The following is a 24,881-nucleotide window of genomic DNA, read 5'->3' on the forward strand; positions in this document are numbered from 1 at the left end:
TGACCTTGCTCTTTGCATGTGTTAGTTTTACTCATTAACTCTCTGGGTAGGGTTGCCAGATACAACACAGGGTTCCCAGTTACGTTTGAATTTCGGATCAACAATGAACAATTTTTCATGTAAGAGTATGTCCCAAATATTGGATGGGACATACTTAGACTAAAAGATTATTTGTTGTTGATCTGAACGTCTAATGAACGGGGCATCCTGTCTTTTTCTTTGCTGTATATATCTGGTAACTCTGTGTCCACAGGAGATCCTACTTCCCCCATCCAAGCACTAACCAGGCCTGATCCTGCGTCCAAGATCAGGCGAGACCGGTTGCGTTCAGGGTGGTACGGCTACAGGCAAGCCCACTCCTGGGCATGTACCCAGAGAAAACCATAACTCAGAAAGACACATGCAGCACTGTTCACAACAGCCAGGACACGGAAGCAGCTTAAATGCCCGTCAACAGATGAACGGATAAAGACGATGTGGCACATATATACAGTGGAATATTACTCAGCCATAAAAAAGAACAACTTAATGCCATGTGCAGCAGCATGGATGGACCTAGAGAGGATCATACTAAGTGAAGTACGTCAGACAGAGAAAGACACATATCATATAACACTTAAATGTGGGATCTAAAAAAATTATACAAATGAACTTATTTACCAAACAGAAACAGACTCACAGACTTTGAAAACAAACATAGTGGTTACCGAAGGGGGACGTGGGGGGATAGATCAGAAGCTTGGGATGAACGTATACACACGATTACACGTAAAATAGATGATCAACAAGGACCTACTCTTCTGCTCAATACTCCGTGATAACCTGCAAGGAAAAATAATCTGAAAAAAAATGGATACACGTGTATGTGTAACTGAATCACTTTGCTGTACAACTGAAACTAACACAACATTGGAAACCAAGTATACCCCAATATAAAATAAAAATTAAAAATAATAACAAGCAAAAATCTTATTTCCCTGTTTCCAAGTTCTTGGACGAGGCAGTGACTTCGTGGATGCTTCTGTACATATACACAGTCCTGGGAAGGGAAGCACGGGCGGTCATTCTTTACCCACAGGCACATTTCCACACAAACAGCAAGTATCTCCCCACGCGAGGCACGGCTGCGCTGGGTGGCTCTGGCAGAGAAGAGGCTGGTAGATCACAAGCTTTGCCCTCAGGGAGCCTGCAGTGTAGACCATAGTGTGGCTAACCGCGTAAACCAGACAGAGTACAGGAGCCCTGTGGAGGTCTCCAAGCTGTCCCAGTTCAGAGGAGAGGACATGGCTTTGGCTCGATGGGGCGGATGAAGAAAGACTCCTTGTCGGGGTGGCATTTGGATGCTCCTTAAAGTCACTAAGTGGAAGGAATGACTGGGACGCATTCAAAGTCGAACAAGAACATGGTGCGTCAGTAGCGGCTACCTTTGGGCGGAACGCAGACCACATCAAGAGATGAAGAAGAGGAAGTAAGCCTGGAAGAGGGGGTGAGTTTCAAGAAAGACATAAACAGAAAGCAAGCCAAGGAGAGAACCCAGAGTCACCCCAACTTTTGTGGGTGTACTTTTCAAATACGGAAACGTTCCCAAATGTTCTCTTGGGAGAGGCGGTGGGGGGTTATCTTGACCTTTGAGGAGATGGTTTCATCCCATCGAGGGTGAGTTCCTTTCACAAGTATTTGCTGCCGAGGGTGACCTCGTTCCTGGGGTCCGGCCATGCGTATGAGAGAGAACCAGTTCTGGCCAAGCACCATCTGGTTGAAGGTGGCCGTGGACAGATTCGATACAGTCCAGAGAGGCTAGCCAGGAAATGAATTTCTGAAAAGTAAATTTATTTCCCAATTTTTCAATTAAAAAACGAGTATCCTGGGCTCTCAAACCTAATTTGCTCATTTCTTATGTGCCCTTTAATTTAGTAAGTGTGTGAGCTAACATCTCTGATGAGACTCAGTTTTCTCATCTATAAAATGGGAGTGTGGCCCAAATCACATGTCCCTCCAAATGACCCGAAGGAAAGCTCTCGGTGAGGGAGGGCTGCTTGGAGGGCCCCAGGGCCCCTGCAGTTCCCTTAGTCCTCTCTTGAAAGGCAAATGTAGACGAAGCGGGTCCCAGGAGCCAGCCCACAGGAAGGTGCTGAGGGCACCAGCTCTCTGCTGATGCCTAAGGAAGCTCAGTGGCTTCTGCTTCTGCTGTCTTGGGAGACCCGAGCGACCACGCAATGTGCACCGTGTATCCTTTGGAGAGGCCACATGGAGAGAGGCAGGCCCCAGACTCTGCGGAGAACTCAGGACCCAGCCAGACGTTTGCCCCTGTTCCAGGCCACCGAGCCCCCACCCTCCACCCTCCCACCCCCGACTTCTGAGTCACCTGACTCCGACTCGGGGGCAGAGACAGCGCCTCAGATGTCCCGCCCAGACAGAGACCAGTCACCCAGGGCCTTGTTCAAGTTCTTCACCCACAGATTTCTGAGCCAATAGCATCCCTGCTCTTTTTAGCTGTGCCGTTTTGGAGACAGCACCAGGTCATGAAATCCCACACTCACAGGAAAGGTACACGCCTCCCAAAATACATCAGGAATCTGTGCCGTCCAGCTGGTCGGGTTTGTCAGGGTCAAAAGAAAGGATGTACAGCGTTTAAACCGCAGGCAGGAGCACTTCCTATTGGGGACCAAACAGGAATTCCCTGAGGACGCCAGGTTCCTGGACTCCGGGGTGGGAACGGGTGACAGCCCCCAGGGGGGTTTCTCAGCGCCCCCTCAGAGCATCCCTGGGCTGAGGGACCCACCCCAACTTTGTTCAACCCCGGCTGTGCGTCCCCAGAGAGGCAAGGACACAGGGAGCTGTGTTCCGGGGAGACAGAGTTACGGGTGCCCCCACCTCCTGGCAAGCAACAAGACCCAAAAGAGACCAGAGGCGGCGGGGCGGGGCGGGGGCGGGGAGGCAGGAAACCACCCCATTCGGCGGCAAAGGCGGCTCCCAGGGCCTCCTTCAGTCACCCCAGCACAGGAAGCAGGTTGAGGGTGGCAGGGGCGGGGGGGACCCACCTGGAAGGGGCGACACTCAGGCTGTGGTCTGGGGGCCAGGGCTTCCAGGGAAGGTTCAGGCCCGGGGCCCTAAAGGCAGTGCGCACTTCCACGGGGTGGGGAGGGGCAGAGCGCTGTGTACCCAGGGACGGCACCCTCCCCCCCGAAGGTGCAGAAAGAGGAGAGCGCGGCTTGGGATGGGGGGGCAGGTGAGAAAGGGGAAGACCAGGCCAAGGCAGCGCAGGGACCAGACCGTAAGGGAGGTTGGAGCTGAGTCTGGCCCATCGCTGGCCTCCGGTACCCGGCACACACGAGATGCTCGGTAGATGTTTGCTGAGTAGAGGGATTTCACTGCTAGGTCAAGGGAAGATGCTGAAGTGATTTCTGCAGGGGTGACTGGAGTGATAGCCGGGAACCGAATGCTGGGGGCACTGACCAAAGGGAAGCCTGGGCGGGGCGGGCCCCGAGGAGGGGCAGCATCGCCGGAGAGAAAGGGTGGGGATTGTCCTCGGGTAGGAGGGGCTCTCCGGGGCCACGGGCTCTGGTCCAGCCTGGGCATCACATTGCCAGTGACGTGGGCACGTTCCCGCCTCTCTGCAGGGCTCAGCCCTGTGTCTGTGAATCAGAGGTGTGAGGGGAGACGTTTCCCGTCTGCTCGGGGACTTGGTGTCTCTGAGTCTGGTGACTAATGTCAAGCGTGGATAGGGTGGTGTCAGGAAGGGAAGGAGCTGGGAGGACCCAAGACTGTCCTGAGGAGGGTCATGGAGAACACGAGGCAGCTGTCAGCCGAAACCGGAAGTCAGAAGGGAGAGCTGGGCTGGGGAGGGGAAGAGGACGTGTTTGCTGTTAGGGAAGTTTGAAGGGGACAAGGGCATGTCTCCAAATGGGCAGTGGAGGCCAAAAAAATCACAGCCAACAAGAACATTCTCTCTATGGCCCCCCAGAAGATAGCCAAGTCCTAATCCCCCCAGGCTGTGAATGTTACCTCACGTGGTAAAAAGGTCTCTGCAGATGTGATTAAGTACAGGTCTTAATGGGAGATTACGCGGGATTATCCGGTGGGCCCAGACACCCTCACGTGAGTTCTTATAAACGGGAGGCAGAGGGAGACATGACACCCAGAGGAGAAGGTGGTGTGAAGACAGAGCAGAGAGCGATTTGAAGATGCTGGCCTTGAAGACTGAGTGGTGCAGCCACAAGCCGAGGAATGATGGCCGCCCCCCGGGAGCTGGAAGAGGCAAAGAGCAGATTCACCCCTGCAGCTGCCAGAGGGGGTGTAGCCAAGAGACAGTGTTTCCGGGCAGCTGGGCTCCAGGACTGTGAGATGAAAGATTTCTGTTGCTTTAAGCCACCAAGACTTTGTGGTACTTTGCTACAGCAGCCACAGGAAGTGAATACACTACGTACCCCTCAATCACGGGCTCTTAACCTACTGCCAGGTCCCTCACCTGGGCCCCAGGTTAAATGGTTTGGGCACGTTGTCTCTTACTCCTCCGAAGAGCCTGTGGGACAGGAGCTGTTCAAATCCCCACTTCCCAGAGGAAGATGAGGCTTAGAGGTCAGATAACCCTCCAGAGGTCACAGAAGTGGCGAGTGACAGAGCCTGATCTGCGCAGCGATGGTTAACTCCAGGGGTGGCCCTCTTAACCACTGTGCTAGTCTGCGTCCCTGCTGAACATGTGCCCCTAAACCCGCCACTTATGTAAGCTTTCAGGTCCTGGTGACGGAAGTGGTAACTAGACCTTCTTCTTTCAGGGCCCTAAGTCATAAAGCTACTACGTATCACAACCACACTTAGCACTGACCAGTTCCGTGATGGGGCTTTGAGCATCTATGTCCTGTGACTTGTCACAGGGAAACACACTGGGACCCTAAGAGGTGGTGGCTTGGTCACCACCTTAAAGCCGGTCCCCAAAGTTAGAGCCAGAATCAGAAGCTAATTCAGAATGTTCCACCAAGCACCCTGGTGTATTTTAGGAGCAAACTCAGCAGCTAACGTGTAAAAAGAGATGCTGGCTTGGCTACAGGACTGTCGCTATCTGAGGCAGACCCCAGACCACGCTCCAGAACTAAGATCTGAAGTCAAACGTGCTCTCGTGACACATGCCTTCATCACCGCCCACCGGAAGGCGCAAGGGAAGCGGACGGGGCACTTTCCAGACGGCCGATTGGATGGGGGGTGGGGGGTCGCCAGCCAAAGCGGCCCGTCCCCTGGCTGCCCGGTGGCCCATCAGGGAGCCCTCCTGCAGGGCCAGCTGCTGCATTCATCAGAGCAGCTCCCCAGAGCGAGCTGGAGAATGTGGGGAGGATTGATGACAGACAGACAGACAGAGAGACAGGCAGAAGAGCCAGTCTCCAGAGCGGCCCTGCCTGCTGGAGACTTTCCCGGAGGAGGCGTGCGCGCCCTCACTCCGCACCCCTAAGGCAGCCTCCGTGGGGACTCTGCATTCCTCCCGGGTGGCTCACAGGGCGCAAAGCACAGGAAAACTGACACCATTCGCAGTATTCGCCCCCGTTTTTGTTTCGCACCTTTGCATTCAGATGTTTACATCTTTTCTTTTTTGGCCGTGCCACGTAGCTTGTGGGAGCTCCCTGACCAGGGACTGAACCCGGGCCCTCGGCAGTGAAAGCTCGGAGTCCTAACCACTGGACCGCCAGGGAATTCCCAGATGTCTACGTTGTTCATTCCTTTTTGAGGTGATATTCTCTCTTTAAAATTTATTTTATTGAAGTGTAGCTGATTTACAATGTTGTGTTAATTTCTGCTGTACAGCAAAGTGATCAGTTATACACATATATTAAATGTTTTTCATAGTCTTGTCCATTATGGTTCATCATAGGGTACTGAGTATAGTTCCCCGTGCTCTACAGTAGAACCTTGCTGTCTATCCATCCTATATATAATAGTTTGCACCCGCTCATCCCAAACCCGCACTCCATCCCTCCCCCACCCCCTCCCCCTTGGAGGTGATATTCTTACAGACGTCTTCCTGAATCCGTTTTGCTGCCTGTCACCCTAGCGTATCCACCTGCGCAGGTCACATTTGCAAGGGGGTCCCCTCTACGGAGACAGGTCCCAGGAGGGCTCTGAACGGAAACAGCTTCAGGCAGAGACCACGTCGTGTTCCTCTTTTTCACGCTCTAAGGGCCAAATGATGGGGCAACCTGGGACCCCGTTTTTTCCGGTATCAATCGTGCCTGAATTAAAGATGTTTGAAGAAGGAGTGTGAAACCCTTCACCCACGGAGGAATGCTTAGTATCCGCCTGAACACAAGGCTAAGTTGAACAAATGCCCGCTTTGTGCCTCCCCGTGGTAAACAGAGCTGAACTCTATTGGTCATTGGTCACTGATGTAATTCGGGTTTATACCTGTGCGCTCGGTGGGTCACAGGATCGGGTGCGAGCGTACTGTGCTTAGGGATGCCGTTCGTATCAGGCTGAACTTCGCCAGCGGCCTCTCGGCGCCCCACCTCCCCTCTATCCACCTCCCCGGCCCCCCACCCCCGCCCCCCCAGGATCGACAGGACTCCTCTCTCGGGGGACCTTGAGCACGTGCCATCACCTCTGGGTGACAAACGTGGCATCAGAGACTGAGACTTTCACACACTGGTTTCTGGTTTCTTTGGGGGGACATCGTCAAGGTGAAAAACAAAGGAAGCAAAAAGGAGGGCGAGAGGGGAGAAGGAAGACAAGTGAGTGAAAGAATAACATTAAAAAGACAAAATAAAAAATAAAAAGGGTAAAAACTGTCAGAGCCCTCCGCTTCCAGCGGGTGCCTGGCCCTGTAGCCGTCCCTGCCCCGAAGGTGTAAATCGCAGACTTCGTGCACAGGTGCTCTCGAGGAGGCTCCCAGTGCCCAGAGAGGCCAAGGCATCTGCCTGAGGTCACGCAGCTTAGGAAACAGGGAAGGCTGGATTTGAGTCCAAGGTCATCTTACTGCAAAGCCCACGTTCTTGTTTACCAAGCACGGAAACCTCCTACGGTCAGTCCTTAAGGAATCTTACAGAACAGAGGGGAAAAGCAGCGTGGGAATTCTCTGGAAAAGTCGTAACTTAGCGTTGAAGGCTTGGGGGACGATGTAACGAGCATGCCCTGTGCAGGCGTTGGCTGTGTGAACCCCTTGTGTCATTGAGCAAAGAGGCCATTCAAGAAACAGATCGCGCAAGGGCCGGCAGGGAAAGGGCAGCCCCTCGAGGACCGCGACGGAGAGGAGAGCGTCTGGATGGCCTGGGGTGCGTGACTCAGCCCGAACGGCCTCCCGGTACAGACCCCACCCGGGCGGTTTTCACACGGACACCGCCCCCCGCACAAGATGGGGATCTCTTTGTTTTTTTCTAACGTCTACTCTGAAAAATTTGCAAACGTACACAAAATTTAAAACAAAAGCACAAGGAACAATTCCCATTTTGCCATTTGCTCCCTCTCTCTCTCTCTCCTTCCCTCTCTCTCTCCCTCTCTCTCCCTCCCTCTCTCTCTCTCTCTCCCTCTCTCTCTCTCTCTCTCCCTCCCTCTCTCTCCCTCCCTCTCCCTCTCTCTCCCTCCCTCTCTCTCTCTCCCTCCCTCTCTCTCTCTCCCTCCCTCCCTCTCTCTCTCCCTCTCCCTCCCTCTCCCTCTCTCTCCCTCCCTCTCTCCCTCCCTCTCCCTTCCTCTCCCTCTCCCTCTCTCTCTCTCTCTGCATCTCTGTCTCTCAGAGACAGTTCTTGCGGCTACCACCCCACCCCCCCCCCAGTCAGCACACAGCCTTCCTGCTCCTGTGTCCAGATAGACTTCAGTCATCTTTGAAGGCCCAGCTCAAATGCCTTCTCTTCCACAAAAGCATCCCTGATTCCAGCCAGAGGCAAGTAACTGCCTTTCTCTGAAGGCCCCCGTAGCACTTTACCGAGTCCTCCTGAGAGGTCATTATCGCTGTGTATCTTGGTTTAATTATTTATGCGCCTATATTTTCTCCTCCAGTAGACTGTCAGCCTCTTCACATCCGTTCCACAAGCGGATCACTCTTCTTATCGCCAGAAGAATCTAGCACGGAGGTGACATCGTTGACATTTAAGAAACTCAGTTAAATTCTACAGACATTTTTTGAGCTCTTATATGGGCATACAGAGGTGAATGGGACAGACACAGTAATTTCTGCCTTCCGGGAGCTTACAGTCTATTCTAGAAGTGAGAGTGGAAAGCAAGTAATTACAGTGTGATGATAGGTGAAAGGAAAACTAGATGAACTGTTTTAAAGCAAACACAGGGGCTTGTATTTTGCTGGTCAAATGCAGGGTTGCTCGTTTGCTTTTAAATATTTATTGATTTGTCTTCTTAATAGAAACGTAACAGATGCCCTTTGCAGAAAATTTAGAAAATAGAGACGCGTGAAGAAGACAAAACATCCTGTGACTACCGTCCCTCCAAAAAAAAGCTAACATTTTGGTGTCTATTTTCAGTCTTTTTTTGCAAACTGTGTGGGGTGATTGAAGGCTCAAATTCTTTTTTTCGAAAACAGCCTTACTGTGTATATAATTCCCATACTATAAAATTCACAGATTTAAAGGTACAATTCAATGGCTTTTTAGTGGATTCACAGCTACACAACCATGTCTACCATCTAGATCTAACGTTTTTTTTCTGCGCCATGAGTTATCTTTTTTTTAATTTTTTTAATCTATTTTTTATTGACGTAAACTTTAAATTTCTTTTTTTTCTTTCGGCCACACTAACAGATTGCAGGGTCTTAGCTCCCTGGCCAGAGGCTGAAGCTGCGCCCTTGGCAGTGAAATTGTGGAATCCCAACCACTGGACCACCTTGGAATTCTAGATCTAATTTGAGAACAAGGGCATCATCCCCCAAAGAAGCCCACACCTAATCTCCCCTCCCAACAGCCCCGGGCCACGACTAACATATATTCTGTATCGACAGATTTACCTATTTTGGACACGTCATATAAATGGAATCGTATGTGACTATAAAGATACAGCCTTTTACGTCTGGTTTCTTTAACGTAGGATCATGTTTTCAAGGTTCATCAATGTTGCATCGGGTGTCAGTGCTTCACTCATTTCACTGAATAACATTCCACTGTACGAATGTGCCCTATTTTACCCGTATGTCAGTTGTGGGAGATTCGGGTTGTTTTCACTTTTTCTCTATTATAAATGATGCTGCTGTGACGATTTACGTATAGATTCTCGTGTGGATGTGTTTGTACTTCTCTCCGGCAGAAACCGAGGGGCGGGATTGCTGAGTCATATGGTAACTCTGTGTTCAACATTTTCAGGACCTGACGGTGTTCTGAAGAGAAACAATCCCACTGGCTCCAGTTTCCCCACCGTCTCACCAACACTTGTTATGGTCTTTTTTTTTTCTTTTCTTTTCTTTTCTTTTCTTTTTTTTTTTTTTTTGATTCTAGCCATCCTCGTAGGTGTGAAGTGGTGGTTCTCAGTGTGGTTTTGATTTGCATCTCCCAACGGCTAATGATGTTGAACATCTTTTCATGTGCTTATTGAAAGCTCAAATCCCTTTTTTTTTTTTTATTGTTTTTCAAATCCCTTTTTAAAAACTGTTTTATTTATTTGTTTGTTTATTTTTGGCTCTGCTGTGTGTGGGATCTTAGTTCCCCAACCAGGGATCAAACCCTCGCCCCCTACATTGGGAGAGCGGAGTCTTAACCACTGGACCGCCGGGGAAGTCTGAGAGCTCACGTTCTTTTTTGGACATTGCTACGAACATCTTGGTTACTTGCGTTCTGTGCTAAAAAAAAAAAAGTATCATGTCGCAGTGAATAAATGCCTACGGTTTGGTAGTCAAGTACCCTTTCTGGGCTCTGCCTGGACAGTGTGCAGAGGTAGTTTTTGTACACAATTATGAGGATATCTTTCGACACAAACCCTAGACTGCTGGACACACAAAACTAACAACAACAAAAAAGCCCCCCAAACCTAGAGACATAAGAGTAATAAAACTAAAATGAAACAATTTTACAACGCAGAAATAAAATCATTTTATTATTTTTTATTACTAAACAGGTAAACAATTATTTCCTATCAGATTTTCTGAAAGTGAGAAACTTTCACGCAATACCAGTGATACACGGGACTCAGGCGCAGTTAGCAAGTGTTCTGTTCTGTCCCACGGTGCCACGCGGAATGTGTGGTTCAACTCTCACGAAAATCCAAACGACCTTCGAGATGCTGGATTTACGAGAACACTGGAGGATTTCAGAACCAGGTTCCCTGGTTCGGAAGTCATCTGATTTGCAGAAATTTGAACGCAAAGTGGGTGTCATCACTGTTGCTGTCGTGAGAACAGTTCACACCCCTAGTTTGGGCAAGAAGATAAGAAGAAAGATACAGGCAGGCATTCAGTGAAACACGCAACTATTTAAGACAACTGTCACTGGGATTTAAGCTAATGACATGTTAATGGATCATACACAGGGAACACGGACTAGACAGAACCGTTAAGAGGATTTAGGGCGGTTGTGACAAACCAGTAACATCGGGGTGACTCTTCTTTTTTTTAATGTAAAAAAATTTTTTAAAATTTTTATTGGAGTATAGTTGCTTTACAATGCTGTGTTAGCTTCTACTATACAGCAAAGTGAATCAGCTATACATATACATATATCAAGACTGGGGTGATTCTTTTTATCAAAAGTTTTTGGTATTTTACGGAGAAAGTTTATGCCAAAAAAGGCGTTGGACGGAAGATACTCAGGAGCTGCTGGATTCTACCCCTGCACTGACCACGGAAAACAAACAAACAAACAAAAAACAGGACTTTCTTAGAGGGAAAAAAAGGCGGGAAATCAAGCTGGATTGAAACCAATCCCGCTGATGCCGTATACGGACTGAATGCTGACGTCCCCCCCCGAGTTCACCTGTCGGAGCCCTAATCCCCATGCATGGTACTTGGAGGTGGGGCCTTCGGGAGGTGATCGGGTCACGAGGGTGAGGCCCTGACGAATGGATTGGTGCCTGGAAGAGGCCAGCTACGGGAGGCCAGGTCTGCAAACCACAGAGGGCTCTCCCTGGAACCTGCTCCTGCTCGAACCCTTGTCTCTGGCGCCCAGGCTCCCAAGCTCTAAGAAATGTGGTGGGTTAGCCACCCAGTCCACGGTACTTTTTACTTACTTACTTACTTACTTATTTATTTATTGGCTGTGTTGGGTCTTCATGGCTGCCAGGCTTTCTCTAGTTGCAGTGAGCAGGGGCTACTTTTCGTTGTGGTGCGCAGGCTTCTCGTTGCAGTGGCTTCTCTTGTTTCGGAGCACGGGCTCTGGGTGTGCAGGCTTCAGTAGTTGTGGCCCGAGGGCTCTAGAGCGCAGGCTCAGTAGTTGAAGTGCACGGGCTTCGTTGTTCCGAGGCACGTGGGATCTTCCCGGACCAGGGATCAAACTTGTGTCCCCTGCACTGGCGGGCGGATTTTCAACCACTGCACCACCAGGGACGTCCTCTGCCCGTCACACAACTGAACGCTCCAGTGAGTTTTGGAGGCGATCAGATCCTAACTTTCAACACCTCACAAAGCCTAACAATGCACTCTTGAATATCTATGGCCTGTTGCAAGGACGTTCCCCATGAGGAAGAGAGTGCAGGAAAAATATAGCAACATACTGCGGCAGGGAAGGGGGTGGGTGTCCATTTTCCCAAAATCTATTGAGTTAACTTTAGGGTCCTCAAAGACACATACTTACAATTTCCCCCAAAGAGCCCCTCTCTCCTCTATTTTTTTTTTTTCAGGAAAACTTGAAGACCTCATCATAGGCATTTTGTATTGTTATTATTTTTGGCCTCACCACGTGGCTTGCGGGGGGGGTCTCAGGTCCCCGACCGGGGACCGAACCGGTGCCCAGGGCACCGAGTCCTAATCCGTGGGCGACCAGGGACGTCCTGGAATTTTGCATTAGAGATTATAATACTCTATTACGCTATGAACAAGTTTTGTTGCAAGCTGGAATATTCTAGAAGGCCTTCAGGAATGTGAAAGTAGTAATGAACATGGAAAGCGTCCAGCTCAAGCTCCTTATCTCCCAGACAACCCGTCTACTCAGGCCACTCCGTACGTCAGTGACCGTCCACCCGAGGGCCGCTCGTCCACGCGGGCGCGCCCTCCGGCCCCCAGGCTGGCCCCCCACCCCGGGTGCCCGTCACCACCGGGCCGCGAGTCTCCCCAGGAGCGGCCCCCGTGCGGGGGCCCCTCGGGAACAGTGTGACGCGCCAGCCGGGCACACAGGGCGCTGAGCAATGGCGCGTGTGTAACAGCGTGGGGCTCGTGTCACCATCGGGCAGAAGCAAGAAGCACTAAGACGTGACCGTAACTCGCTCTGCAGGGAGCGCCCAGGGAGGGCAGGACGGGAGGGCGCACAGAGGAAGAAAGGGCTGTGGCCTCGGGGTGGCAGCCAGCCTGCCCTCGTCCTCCGAGCCGGGCCTTGACGGGGCAGCAGGATTTGGCCCGTGGCAAAGAGAACTGGAGAGGAGAGGCGAGGGAACCGGCGGAGGGAAGGGAGCGGCAGGGCCGTGCTGCCTGGGGAGGGAGGCGGAGGTCTTGAACGTGGGGTGCGGGTTTGGACGGAATTCTGTCCCGGGCACCTGGGTGGCACGGACGCCCACCATCGCCGTAAAGCTGGGCATCCGCCCTTGGTCTGGAATGTGGTCCTCCTCTACCCTGACTTAGAGCTGCCTCCCCCAGACGGTAACCTGCTGCAGACACGCAAGGGCGGCCTGGACACCATGAGCTTGGGTGTGGCATTTCATCAGCACTGCTGAGCCCCAGGTGCTGGGATGCTCGCTTTTTCAGGATGAAGTGTCGGTGCACTCATTCCGGCGTTAAAGGAGAACAGCCGGTTACCCCTCCCAAGGTCGACAAGCACTGGGATTTTCCACGGAGATTCATAGAGAAAGAAGGCAGCTCCGCTTCTCCTCCCCCGAGGTCAGCGGTGTTTGGCCTCGCGGCGGCTCACGGTTTTGCACGCTCCCTTCTTCCACGTCTGACAGGAGAGGAAAATCCGGCCCGAGGCTCAAGCGGCCCTGGAGTTAATTACAAAAGAATGAGCGACTTTTAAAAAGGCTCTGTTGCTTGCTTCCCTGCCATGGACCTTCTTGGGGAAAAGATAAATCAACACACTCCTCCACGCGGTATGAGCGTTCATTCTGGACGTAGCTTTCCTCGGCATCCTCGGGGCCAGCGCGGAAGCCTGACCCTCCATCCCGAGCAGGTCCTTCGTACGGGCCCTTGTTTGAGCCCTTGGTCGTCTTGGTGGACTGGAAAACGGGTGCTCGGGAAGCGGAGGTGGCAAGGTTTCCACAGACACCCCTTCCTCCAGCCACAATTCTGTCCTCCAGGGGCCCCACTCATTTCTGAGGGAAAATTACACCATGTCTTTTAAAGCACTGCCTGAGTCATTCCTTTTTTGAGGCTTTGCCAAATTTCCTGTCACCCAAACCCACCTCTGGTTTAACCTCTGAACTGCAAGTTTCCTGCATTCTCCAGAGACCAGTCTCTCTTCTCTTTCAACAACCCACAATGTGGGCAATGGAACAGGTCGTTTTGAGAGCATCTTGTGCCAAGGCTCTGTGCCGGTGCCCAGCACTCTACTGGAGAATAGTTTTTTAGCTGTTTCCGTTGACAAATGAATATTCTCTTCTTCCAACAATAGCCTAAGAAAAGCTTTTTTTTTAAATTTTATAAAGACTTCTTAGTTTGCTTTGGGGGATTCAAATGCTCAAGTGAGTTTAGTTTCCACCTTAAATGATCTTAAATCTCACAAACAAAGCCTAACTTAATAACCTGTTTCCAATCTACAAATTTGTAGGTATTTGTAAATATATCTAAGCCCAAATTTTTCTATCTCAGTGTTTCTTGGGACCAACAGTGATATCTCACGGTAAAGGGGAGGCCTTGGACACAATTTTTATTCTGCTTATCATACAGGCCTCGAACCAACCAGTCCTGGGTTACAGCCGTCACCACTGAACATTTATTCACACCTGCTTTGCAATTCCGATTATGGAAAAAGGCCCTTCATTCTGCTTTGGGGAAAAAAAAGGACAAGCTCAGCTTCCCACAAATGCCACTTGAGAAAATGTATAAACATACCAAAAGTTATTTAACAACCTCTAATTTAGCTGAAGTTGTAAAGGGAACATGAGTGATTTCATGAGCGTGGTACTTCATCTCTGTAGTCCCCAAACACAGAACCCAGTCTAATCACGAGGAAAATACCAGACGGACCCCAACGGAGGGACAACCTGCGAAACACCCGACCAGCATTCCTCCTCTGCAAAACAGCAGACGTCATCAAAAACAAGGTCAGTCTGAGAGACCGTATTAGCCGGGAGGAGCCCAGACAGACAGGACAAGTCTATGTATGACAGTGTCCTGGATGGCTTCTGGAACAGAAAGGGGCAACAGGGACAAACTAAGGAAATCTGAATACAGTATGGGCTTTATTGAACAATAAAGTATCAATATCGGTTCATTAATTTTGACAAATGCGCGATGTGACATGGGGAAACCATTGCCAACAGTGTGGAGTACAGGGGAACTACGACCTTTGGAATTTTTCTGTAAATCAAAATCCTAAAGTTTCTTGAAACAAGAAAGGGAGTGGTCACATGTTGGGTTTTTTTTTTTTTTTTAAAGCCACTTCAACTACAAAAGACGTACAAGCATTACGCCTGCAAGTGGACAAAGCGTGAGCCGAGACGCCCTGGGGTGATTTCAGCGCTTCTGAGAGCAGCAGAGAGAAAAGTGGCTGTTCCCCGTTCCCCACACCCATGTCAAAACAAGTGTTCGGGGCTGTTTCTTGAAGTTCACATCTCCATCTTCAGCGAGAAACGTCTACAGACTAGTATTCAGGCAGAGTGTCGCTGGAGAGCTGACACAAGAGAGACTGCTGTGCCTTCAGTCTCTGGGTGCAGCTTCTGCTTTCAAATCTTAAGTGTCCGCTTTACACGGAGATTTACTCACAGAGTTCATTTAAATAACGCCATAATATGGAACAGTTTATAAATGTTTATTAAAGTCAGTCATTTTTACAAAGCAAATATTAATCGCAAGAGGTAAAATTTCTGCAACATATGTACAAAAGTAAAAAGCCTTGATGACTAGCAACTCATTTTTATCAAATCAAACCATTCTTTCCATTCTCAGACCTCCTGTAGAAATAATTTATCGCCAATCCTGAACTAAAGCACTGACAGGGAAAAAAAATTTACAACAATAGCAGATTATGTGCTCAGTTCTGGGAAAGTTATAAAAAGATACAAGTATAAAAAATCCTAAGCCACAAGCATTTTCATACAGAGCTAATACAAGTCATGTTTTGTTAGGTACAGTATCTATGAGGTTGTTACAAAATAGACTTTTGGATAAGGCTTCTGTGGTAAATGGCTCCACCGCTGTTGAGTAGTAGACAAAAGCCGTTGAAACACTGCGATTCTGCTTTCAAGTAAGAGGTAAAGAACGCGTAAATGGCATAGTCTGTTGCATTGTTGCATGTACTTTCCAAGAATTCAGCCCCAACCGCTCCCCACTCCCTGTTTTTCTCCTGGAGCCACCAGACAGGCACGATTTGAGAACAAATGCAGCCCTTACTATGGCAAGAAATATAAACAAGCTTTCCAAAGACAGACCCAAACCAGAGGACGCGTGAGCAGCATACGTCTTCGGCATTCACGGGTTGAAACATGTGCATGCTGGGTCCCCACTTCCATCCGTCTGGACATTTTCATCATCAAAGGTGGCGCGATTTTGGGAAGGTCGCAAAATCTCTTATCAACCCAGAAACCACCGCCCTATCACGAACACTTTTGGTTCCATATAAGCTCCGGCATTTGAGATCAGATGGTTAGACCGGATGCCACAAGAATGAACAGAGTTATTTAAATGCTAACTATACATTCAAGTACAGACATAAGAATGCTAGTGGTACAAACACCGGTACTTCAAATTATGTTAATAATCACTTCTCAGCCTAAGGCTAATATCAACTTGATGGTACTTGAAAGAGCCATAAAGTTCAACTTGCTTAAAATGTTCAGGTTTAGACGTATACTTTCATCTCTGTATAAACTTTTAAGCCCTAACCTCGTACCATAAACTAACAGGTATGTACTGCATCACCTGCTTCATTTGGAATGTGGAGACGTGTACACACCACTCACACGACCCCTCCCCTCCCCTCCCCACGTGTATTACACTGAAAAGCCAACCTCTATCCTATCACTAAAAAAAAAAAAGAAAAAAGCAGTAAAGTTCAGCAGCAAACACACATGGACAGATCACCTGTGATTAATGTAACTGTATGTACTGAAATGACGGGAAAGAGAAAGTCAGATTTCTGACTGAAAAAAGACACGTGCAAAATTCGTTCTTGAACCCTCAATTAAAACTAAAAGAAATGACTAGGTAACAGTGATGTTATCTAGATTTATTGGGAGTTTATTACAAATGTTTGACTGAGCTTTACAGGCAGGATTTCATGGATTCAAACAAGAAATTAGGAGTTAACTGACATGTAGGCTTCTCACTACATACACGGAAATAACATCGCTACAAACTGCAGTGAAGAGACTTGCTTCAGATGGCTTGGTTTGGGTTCTGTCTAAGCGTATCATTATGTGATGAAAGCACCAATTTGAGGCTTTCTCAAATAGTGATTTGAGCTTCAGAACATAACAGAACATAACTTGGTAACTTTATTCTTCATATAAAGAAGGCATGACCGGATATGTGTACTAATGCTGAAAATACATTTTACCAAAAGCATAGCTACCAGTACCTGGGTGCATACTGGAAGTGAGGATTTCCTCATTCCTGTTACAAACAACTACGGGGCACCTGACTGATGTCAATCGAAGTCAACACTTCTGGTCACTTCTGGTTCTACGGGAACCCTACTTCCTGCCACTCGGTACCAACCACCACCGACAACTGAACAAGGTTTTCCTCAACAACCTCCCTTCAGGGTTTAACCAGAGGGTCTTCACCGTGTGAAACACACGCCCATGCAGCTTCAAAGCAAAGCAAAGCAAAGCAAAGCAAGGCGAAACTTTCTCACTCCATGATGCCTTCTTTGGCTGCTGTTGTGCTCTACAGCAAACGCCCTTTCCAGACAACGCAACAGAAATGAAGATTTCCATGTAATATACTGTTTGGCAGTAAGCAATGATATGGGCTATTAAAAATAACATTTAGGGGGCAGAGGCACGCCTTAAAGTATCTGGATCTTCAGAAAAACATTTGACAAAACCTCTTCCTTATAAAAAAAATCAAGGCAAAAATCTGTGGTGTTCTTTGATTTATAAGGCAACTCTGTATACTATAAGTTTCTTCAAGTCAATGAAGACACCTGTGTGACATTTCTTAAGAATTCAACGAGAGGATATTCAGACTTAAGAACAGAATGTAATAGAGAATTAGGCACATTTTATTCCAAATCATAACCATGAAGACTTAGAAAATCAAACACACTAAGGAACTTCAGATTCAAATTTTTCATGTTTGGGGGCGGGGGAGAGGTGTTGGCAGTGGGAAAACGATGCGCTCCCTTTCAATGCTGTCTACTAACTTTCACCTCTCTCTTCACACAGTGGATCTCCAAAGGACCTGGTTTTCATGGTACAGGTACAGGACTCCTTCAAACGGTTTAAAAACACAGCATATAAAACATGTGGACTAAAGCCTTCAGACTGCACCTTAATGTTCCACTGAGTGTCTAAACAAGCCTGCCAATAAACGTAACTTACTGCCTCAAAATATAGTCTAGATTTTACTATAAAAGAAAGTTGACTTTGAGACTTTGCACACATCAGGAAAAGAAAAAATCTCAAATGCCCAAAATAATATCCTGTGTGGTGTTTTAACATTTCTTTGTGGTAGTCAAAATGGTGATTTTTGCTTCGTCAGGCAGCATGTATGGTTCCTGCCACAGATCTGAAACGCACCTTAACTGAGACCACCTCTCCTCTTTACACACCCCGGGAGCGGGCTACGGCCTTCGCTGGAGTGAACAAGGTCTCGGCCGTCACCGGCGCTCCGCCGCACGCCTGCACGGCGCCGTGCACGCATGCAGACGCTCCCCAGCCCTGGAACGGCTCCAGCTCTGCGGATTAAACAACGCACTCCTCGTGGTGACAAGCACTGGACAGAGAACTATGCGGACACGCATGGGCTCTGCTGTACTACGGACACCTGCACTGTGATGCGGGGCTGCACGTCAGTAGCTCGGGGCGGGGGGGAGCAGGACACAGGCACACGGGCAGTTACGGAGGTGGTGATGCTGGTCCTTCACATGCAAGAGAAGTCAGGAACATCGAGGGCAGGCCCTGGTCCGCCCACTGCCAAGGCCTCTTCTCACTGGACGGCCACTGGCCTGGAGAGGCTGGGCGACCTTCACGGGCTTTCTAGCCACTCACATACCTGAGAACACAGTCAGCTACACAGGAGAGCGACAGATCCCACAGTCTTAAGCACAAACTTCAGGAAAGGGAGAAAAGCCGTCGGACTTTCCAAACTGTCACCAGCCCTGTCGTCTGCTTTTCTCACCCGGTTCTGACACGACGAGTAACCTGAGGGCGGTGTTCTCAGTACTGCAAACCAGCCACTCCAGGAGGTCACTGTGAACGAATCTGTAACCGCACAGCTACTTCATGGGTACGTTTTAATTGGGTAGGTGATGGGAGAGGTCAAATGTAATCACCTTTCAGTATGAACTAAAAAAATTACTAATTCTTGGAAGTATCCTTGAAACCTTCAAAATGTATCTCAATAAAGCTGGAATTTCATAAACAGTAATGTTGCAAGGATATACATACTCTTAAGAGACACACCAAGAATAAGAATCTCAAATAATGCCTTCCTGAACAGTCTGACAGGAAAAAACTGCCCTTGGCAAGCTCCAAAAAAAAAAACAAAAAAAACCCCCAAATCCTATAAATGCCACGTTCTGGAGTTGACGGGAAGAGACCGGAGAGTGAGAGAACGATGTCTGTGAAGGTGCAGCAGTGACCCCACCGTGAGGACCCACATCACCTGGGACAGCATTTCAGAGTCTGGGAGGAAAGCACGTATTCTTGGGGAAGGGTCTATTTATTCAGAAAGTCCTGTTTCCAGGTGGCTGGCACGTTTTAGTTGCTGCTGTGGCCAGAATGTGTCCTGCATGGCACTCCGATTCCATGACATTGAACTAGGAAGAGGGTAAGTTACATTTCACTCACGACCGTGGATCAGAACACTGTGGATGGCGAGGACCTGCCCTGTGCTCCCGGGACCACTTGTGAGTTTTCCTAATCATCAGACCAGAGATCCTTCTGTAAACCTTAAAACAGGCCAGAATATTGCCTTCAGAAACCACAGAGATTTTAAAAAACAGAACAACTGCTGTGTATACCAGCAGTGAGAAAACCATGCAGGCCAAATCCGGGGGCATCTACAGAAAGCCGTTCCGTAGAGCAAACGTTTTTCCAGCGGCCCTTTCAAGCCATAAAGCTGGGCACAAGCGTGGCTGCTACCTGTGGGGCGAACAAAAGGCATGCTATGTGTCCTAGAACTGAACGTTCTTAACCTCACACCTACAAACGTTAAGGACACCTTCTATACTTGGCACTACAGGAGAATTCGGTTTGAAAAGTGGATGCATGTAAAGGCTGAAGGACACCCCGTCTGAGGGCTGGCAGGAGAGGCCTCCGCTCTAAAGGAAGCCGGAGCGAACGCGATGAGGGCCGCGCCCCGGCAGGTACCGGCCGTGCTGCTCGGCAGCTCTCAGCCACAACCAGAGGCCGCAGGAGGAGGGCTGAGACGTCCAAGAAGTTAAACACAGAATCAAGATTTTTCTAACTCCTGTTGTAAACTTCTATTTTAGAAAACAAAACAAACTGAAAACAATCAGAAAGACAGAAAGGTGTGAAGCCAGCCAGTCTCCCGGACATCACTGGAGCATGAGCTGCTTGAGGTTGTCGTGAAGGATGGTGTCCTTCACGTCGCGGAAGACGAGGCGGATGTTCTCCGTGTTGATGGCCGTGGTGAAGTGGTGGTACAGGGGCTTCTGCTGCTGGTCCCGGCGCTTGTTCCGGAAACATTCCACCAGGAACTTTTGGACGTCTCTTAAGCAGTGGGGGTCCCCTTCAAATTCTAGGAAGTAGTCCTTGATGCTCACAACCTGCACCTTCTCCTCAAGCAAATCTGTCTTGTTCAAGAAGAGAATTATGGAGACATTGCTGAAAACCCGGTTGTTGACGATGGTTTCAAAAATGTTCAGGGACTCGGTCAGGCGATTGGTCAGGCGGTCTTCCATCAGCACCTGGTCAAACTCACTCGAGGAAACAAGGAAAAGGATCGACGTCACGCTGTCAAAGCACTCAAACCAACGTTTTCTTTCTGACCTCTGACCACCTACGTCAACCATTTTGAAAGGGACGTTTTTAATTTCAAAGTCATACTCGTGAATGCCTTTGGTGGGTCTTCTGGCGAGCAGGATGTCTTGCTGCGACGGAATATAATCCTGGAAGAGACAGAAATCGTTTCCTACTCAGTAATCCAGGAGTGATGAGATGTGCTACTAACTGGTCTAGTGAATGGCTATGCGAAACAAAATGACCTTTTTAATGACAACCTCCAGTAACATTACACATCAACGCTACTGTCATTCTCATTGTGCAACACCGAGATACAATGCGGTCTCCGTGTACCGGCCGGGTCACGCTTGGCTGCAAACGAAGGCGCCTACTATTTCCCAGCCCTGCCGTGCGGCTCGACTGGACCACCGGCTCGCCCGTGGTCCTCCGCGCCCCTGGATCCAGCTCTAAGCCCTCCCCCCACCCCCCTCCTCCCTCACAACCTCGGAGCTGGCGGTGAGGCTCCTCACTGCCTTGGACCAAATCTCGCTGACCCAGCTCTCGTGACCCTCCTTATTCCCTGTGTTCTGGAACCGGCAGAGCCCCCAGAGCCCAGCATGGAGAGCCGCACACCCCAACACCACCACGTGTCCAGTCGGTGTGACGCACGACCGTGCAGCGAACAGGCCTCCAGACCCTGACGACCACCTTCCTGAAATCTGTGCTCGTGAGTCAGGGCCAGGCCCTCCGCAGGGCCCGCCTCGGACGACGTGCCTCCCGACACCGGGCACGGCCAGCTGCGTGCACCGCTCACCCCCAGAGGCAGTCCAGGCTCACGTCCCCTCACGGGCTGGCTGCAGCCTCTTCAGCCAAAACACCTCCTCTGTCCATGAACGCGTGCCCGCTCCATCGTCCGTATCATCTAGTTGTCCTCTGCGTGTCTCAGGTACGTTAGTGTTGTCTCTGACCAGAATGAGTTCCTTCCATTTGGAGGTCAAAGAACCAAGCAGCGCACACTGAGCAGGTACGCCAGCGAGGCAGCGACCTGGACAGCGTGCTGGGCGCCACGGGCTGCACTCTGCGCACCCCGCCCCCACGCTGGCGTGCTGAAGCCCGAATCCTCAGGGCCACTGTGTTTGGGGACAGGACGTTCAGGAGGCCTCTGAGGCTACATGAAGTCACATGGGCGTGTCCTAATCAGAGAGTCTCGGGGGCCTGAAAAGAAGGCTAAGAGAGATCTCTCGTCTGCACTTTTTCCACGGGTATGTGCTGGGCAGAGGCCACGAGAAGACCCAGCGACAAGGCCCGTCTGCAGGCCGGGACAAGAGTCCCCCCCAGAAGCCGACCGCGCTGGCAACGTGATCTTGGACATCTAGCCTCAAAAGCTGCAGGAACCAGAGGTGTGCTGTGCAAGCCCCCCGCCTGCGGTCACGCGGCACGGCCGCCCAGGCAGGTGCGGGATGCGGCGTGTACCGCAGGCCGCCGCCCCCCAGCCCAGCGAGCTCGGCTCTCTGTGGCGCCCGCCTGCGGCCGCACCGCCCGCGTGAGAGGGGCCGGGGGCTGGGGCCCCGAGGGTCTGGCCACAGAGCCCGCGTCCTTGACCCCGTGGGTCCACGTCCCAGAGGCGCACGGGGCTTGGCGAGCGCACGGCAGGGACTCCGTGGCCCCAGGACTTCGGCCAGAGACGGCGAAGCCAACGCAACCCCGCGGCCTGTCTGACGCGCACAGGCCGGGCGGCCCCCCGCAGTACAGTCACGTTCACCCTCCTCTCATTCACGACCACCTGCGGGTCACAGGGCTTTTTCCTTTTTATTCCAGATGTGGCCTCAACACTGGTCTCGGTGTTAAGACTCTCAGCAGCTAGCACAGGGTGACCGGAGTCACTCGTTCAGAAGCTACTGGGTGAAGCCCTGCAAGGCGCCTGACACTGTCACCAGGCAGCAAGAACGCGACCCCTCACAACCAAGGTCCTCGCCCTCAGGGAGAGGCCGGGAAAGGCCAGCACACCTGTGAACACATAAGTAAACCGACTGCCGCAAGAGCGACGCAGCTGGAGAGACGCCGGGGCTGAGGCTGACGGCAAGAGGAGGGGCCCTGCTTTGCATGGTGCGCTCGAGGCAGGCCTCTCTGAAAGGGCAACTGAGAAGAATGGGTCAAATTCACACTATCTGGACTGGAAAACATGAAATAACTCTTAAAAATTAGTTTATCTACTAAAGCTTCTCTCCATGTGGCTCATATTCAACTTTTTTTAAGGCCTATCACAACCTGACCAGATAGAAAACTGACGATGAGACAAGTCCTCATAGAAAGTTTCCCTGAGGCGGACTCAGTGAGTAAACACACAGAGACCCTGCCTTCCAGAACACCTGTGTCCAGGAACAGGTAGGAGACACACACACTGACGGAAGGGCAGACAAGGGCAATCTAGCAAAAGACCAAAAGCAAGGGGAAATGCAAAACTCATCCTTCTGGACGCACGCACCCCGCTTTCCTACCGGCAATAGGCTTCACTGTACTCTCCTTCCATTTTATTTTGAAGCTAAACGTCCCAGACAGCCCGCAGCACACACTCAACTGTGCAGTGGAAGTCCGGTGCACGAGGAGCACGCGAAGGTCCACGCAACTGAGTGGGTCACCACTGACTCCAGGGCATCGGCTTTCAAGTGTTTTCTAAGCAGCACAAAACTGCCTCCCAGCAGAGTCTCTGCATGAGGCTAACGTGGAGACGGCCAGCACCGGCCAGCACCCAGCACCGGCTTGGCCGCGGCCTCGAGGGATGCACCGCAAGATGGTCCAATGGTCCAGATCCCTTTGCCAGGACGACTCCTCTCACGTCACAGCCTTGAGAATCCAGCCTCCTAATCTCCAACCCAACACAAAGGGTCCTGAACTGGAAAATACCGTTGCTAAAAAGTTCTGAACTCCATCAGCCCACTGTGTTCCTTCGGCTTCTGCTTACAGAAAAGCAGGAGACACCAGTGCAGACTGGTTACTGTGCCACCTCGTTTCCAAGCACAAACTTCTTTCTACAAAGAGTTTTACTTTCATGAAATAGTTTCCTCAAGGAAACGGCAGAGGTCAGGATGGGAGAGGGAGGAACACTGAAGCAGGACCAATCAGAATACTACCACTAGGAAAAAGGACATAGCTTAATATGTAACTTTTCTAAACTTCCTACTCCTGACTACTGCTTTCAAATGGCAATGAACACAAACATTCAGTCTGAAAACTTACTGGTTCTCCAAGTTTATCCAAGTTGTCCAGGAAATATTTTACAGATTCACCCTGAAAACAAGAAGAAAATAAATAGTTATTAGGGCTTAGAAATGGAAGACTTTGTTACAACAGTTTATATTAAACTGTCTGGTTGTACACTTAATCCAAACATACTCTGTTTAGTCACCAATTTCAGACTGAACAGCTAACCCCACTAAAAACACATAAAATGTCTGCGCCTGCCAACGCGTACAGCTGGTGAGGTTCACAAAGTCCTTCCATAAGCAATACCCACGTGCGCCTCTGTTCAGACAGGGTCACACGTGTGCATTCTCATGGACCCGCGTATCCAAAGGGAAGATGTCATTAAGAGGCAAAAGCTGCTTCTGCAGTAAACATACAACTACAATTCAGGTGGAATTATTTCTACATTTTCCGATCTTAAGTTTATATCAAGAGCGAAGCAGGGAGGAGGTGCAAACACTGAATAGGCAGGTAGGTGCCTGGACAGTCATGCCCTTTTGCTCCTGAGCCCCGAATAATGCTGCAGGCTTCACGTCTCCAACGGGTCTTCTCCTCCTGAGAAGCCTGCTCTCTCGGAGCTCAGATTTCTGTTAGACCTCAGGCAATCTCGAACATCTAAGCTGCATGAGGATACAGTCCTAACAAGAAACTGGAACCGAGGACAGGCAGGAGGGAGGGACACGCCTGTGGAAAGAAGGACTGCGTCTGGGGGTCTCCCGGGGCCTCCCTCTCGGCTGGATTCTACCAACACAGCATCTGCCCTGCCCGAAGCGGCCGCCCCGAACTCCGGAAGGCAGTGCTCCTTTGTGTAAAAGGGACTCTCCTGAAGCTCTTGTTTGTAGGTTCTGATGGGGGGGGCGGAGACAGAACACAGGACATAACTTCTGCAATTCAGGTGACTTCTGGGACCACACTTTGAGTTACGAGGCCTTAAAGAAGCAGTTCTCAAAATTTTAGTCCCTGGATCCCTTACTCATCTTAAGATTCTTCAGGATCCCCAAGAGACTTTGTTTAAGTGGGTTATAGCTACCAATACTTACTATATTAGAAAGTAAAACTGAGACATCTTAACAAATAATTTATTAATTCATTTTAGAACATCGATAGTATACCCATTCGTGTTAACGTATTTTAGCACAGCTTAATAAAAGCCAGTGAGACACGCTTCTGCGTTTGCATCTCAACTGCGACTCCAGGTGGTTTTGGTTGCAGCGTATGAAGATCTGGCCCCCCAGAGAAGGCTGACTGGTAAAACAAGTATTTTAATAAACTCTGTAATTGTAGCTATTTTCGTT

General features: G+C 49.9%; 1 protein-coding gene across 1 annotated transcript in view; it reads right to left on the minus strand.

The window, feature by feature from the left end:
• Positions 1 to 14,466: 14,466 nt before the first annotated feature.
• Positions 14,467 to 24,881, minus strand: part of GNA13 (G protein subunit alpha 13) — a 37,466-nt gene continuing 27,051 nt past the window's right edge. The window contains exons 3-4 of the mRNA XM_057715030.1: positions 23,581 to 23,631; positions 14,467 to 20,510 (exon numbers count right to left, since the gene is read on the minus strand). Of these exons, the coding sequence (XP_057571013.1) occupies positions 19,938 to 20,510; positions 23,581 to 23,631 (624 nt within the window). The 3' untranslated portion in view covers positions 14,467 to 19,937. The remainder of the gene's footprint in view (positions 20,511 to 23,580; positions 23,632 to 24,881) is intronic.

This window comes from Hippopotamus amphibius, chromosome 17 (genome assembly GCF_030028045.1).
Source record: "Hippopotamus amphibius kiboko isolate mHipAmp2 chromosome 17, mHipAmp2.hap2, whole genome shotgun sequence".
Taxonomy (NCBI): domain Eukaryota; kingdom Metazoa; phylum Chordata; class Mammalia; order Artiodactyla; family Hippopotamidae; genus Hippopotamus; species Hippopotamus amphibius.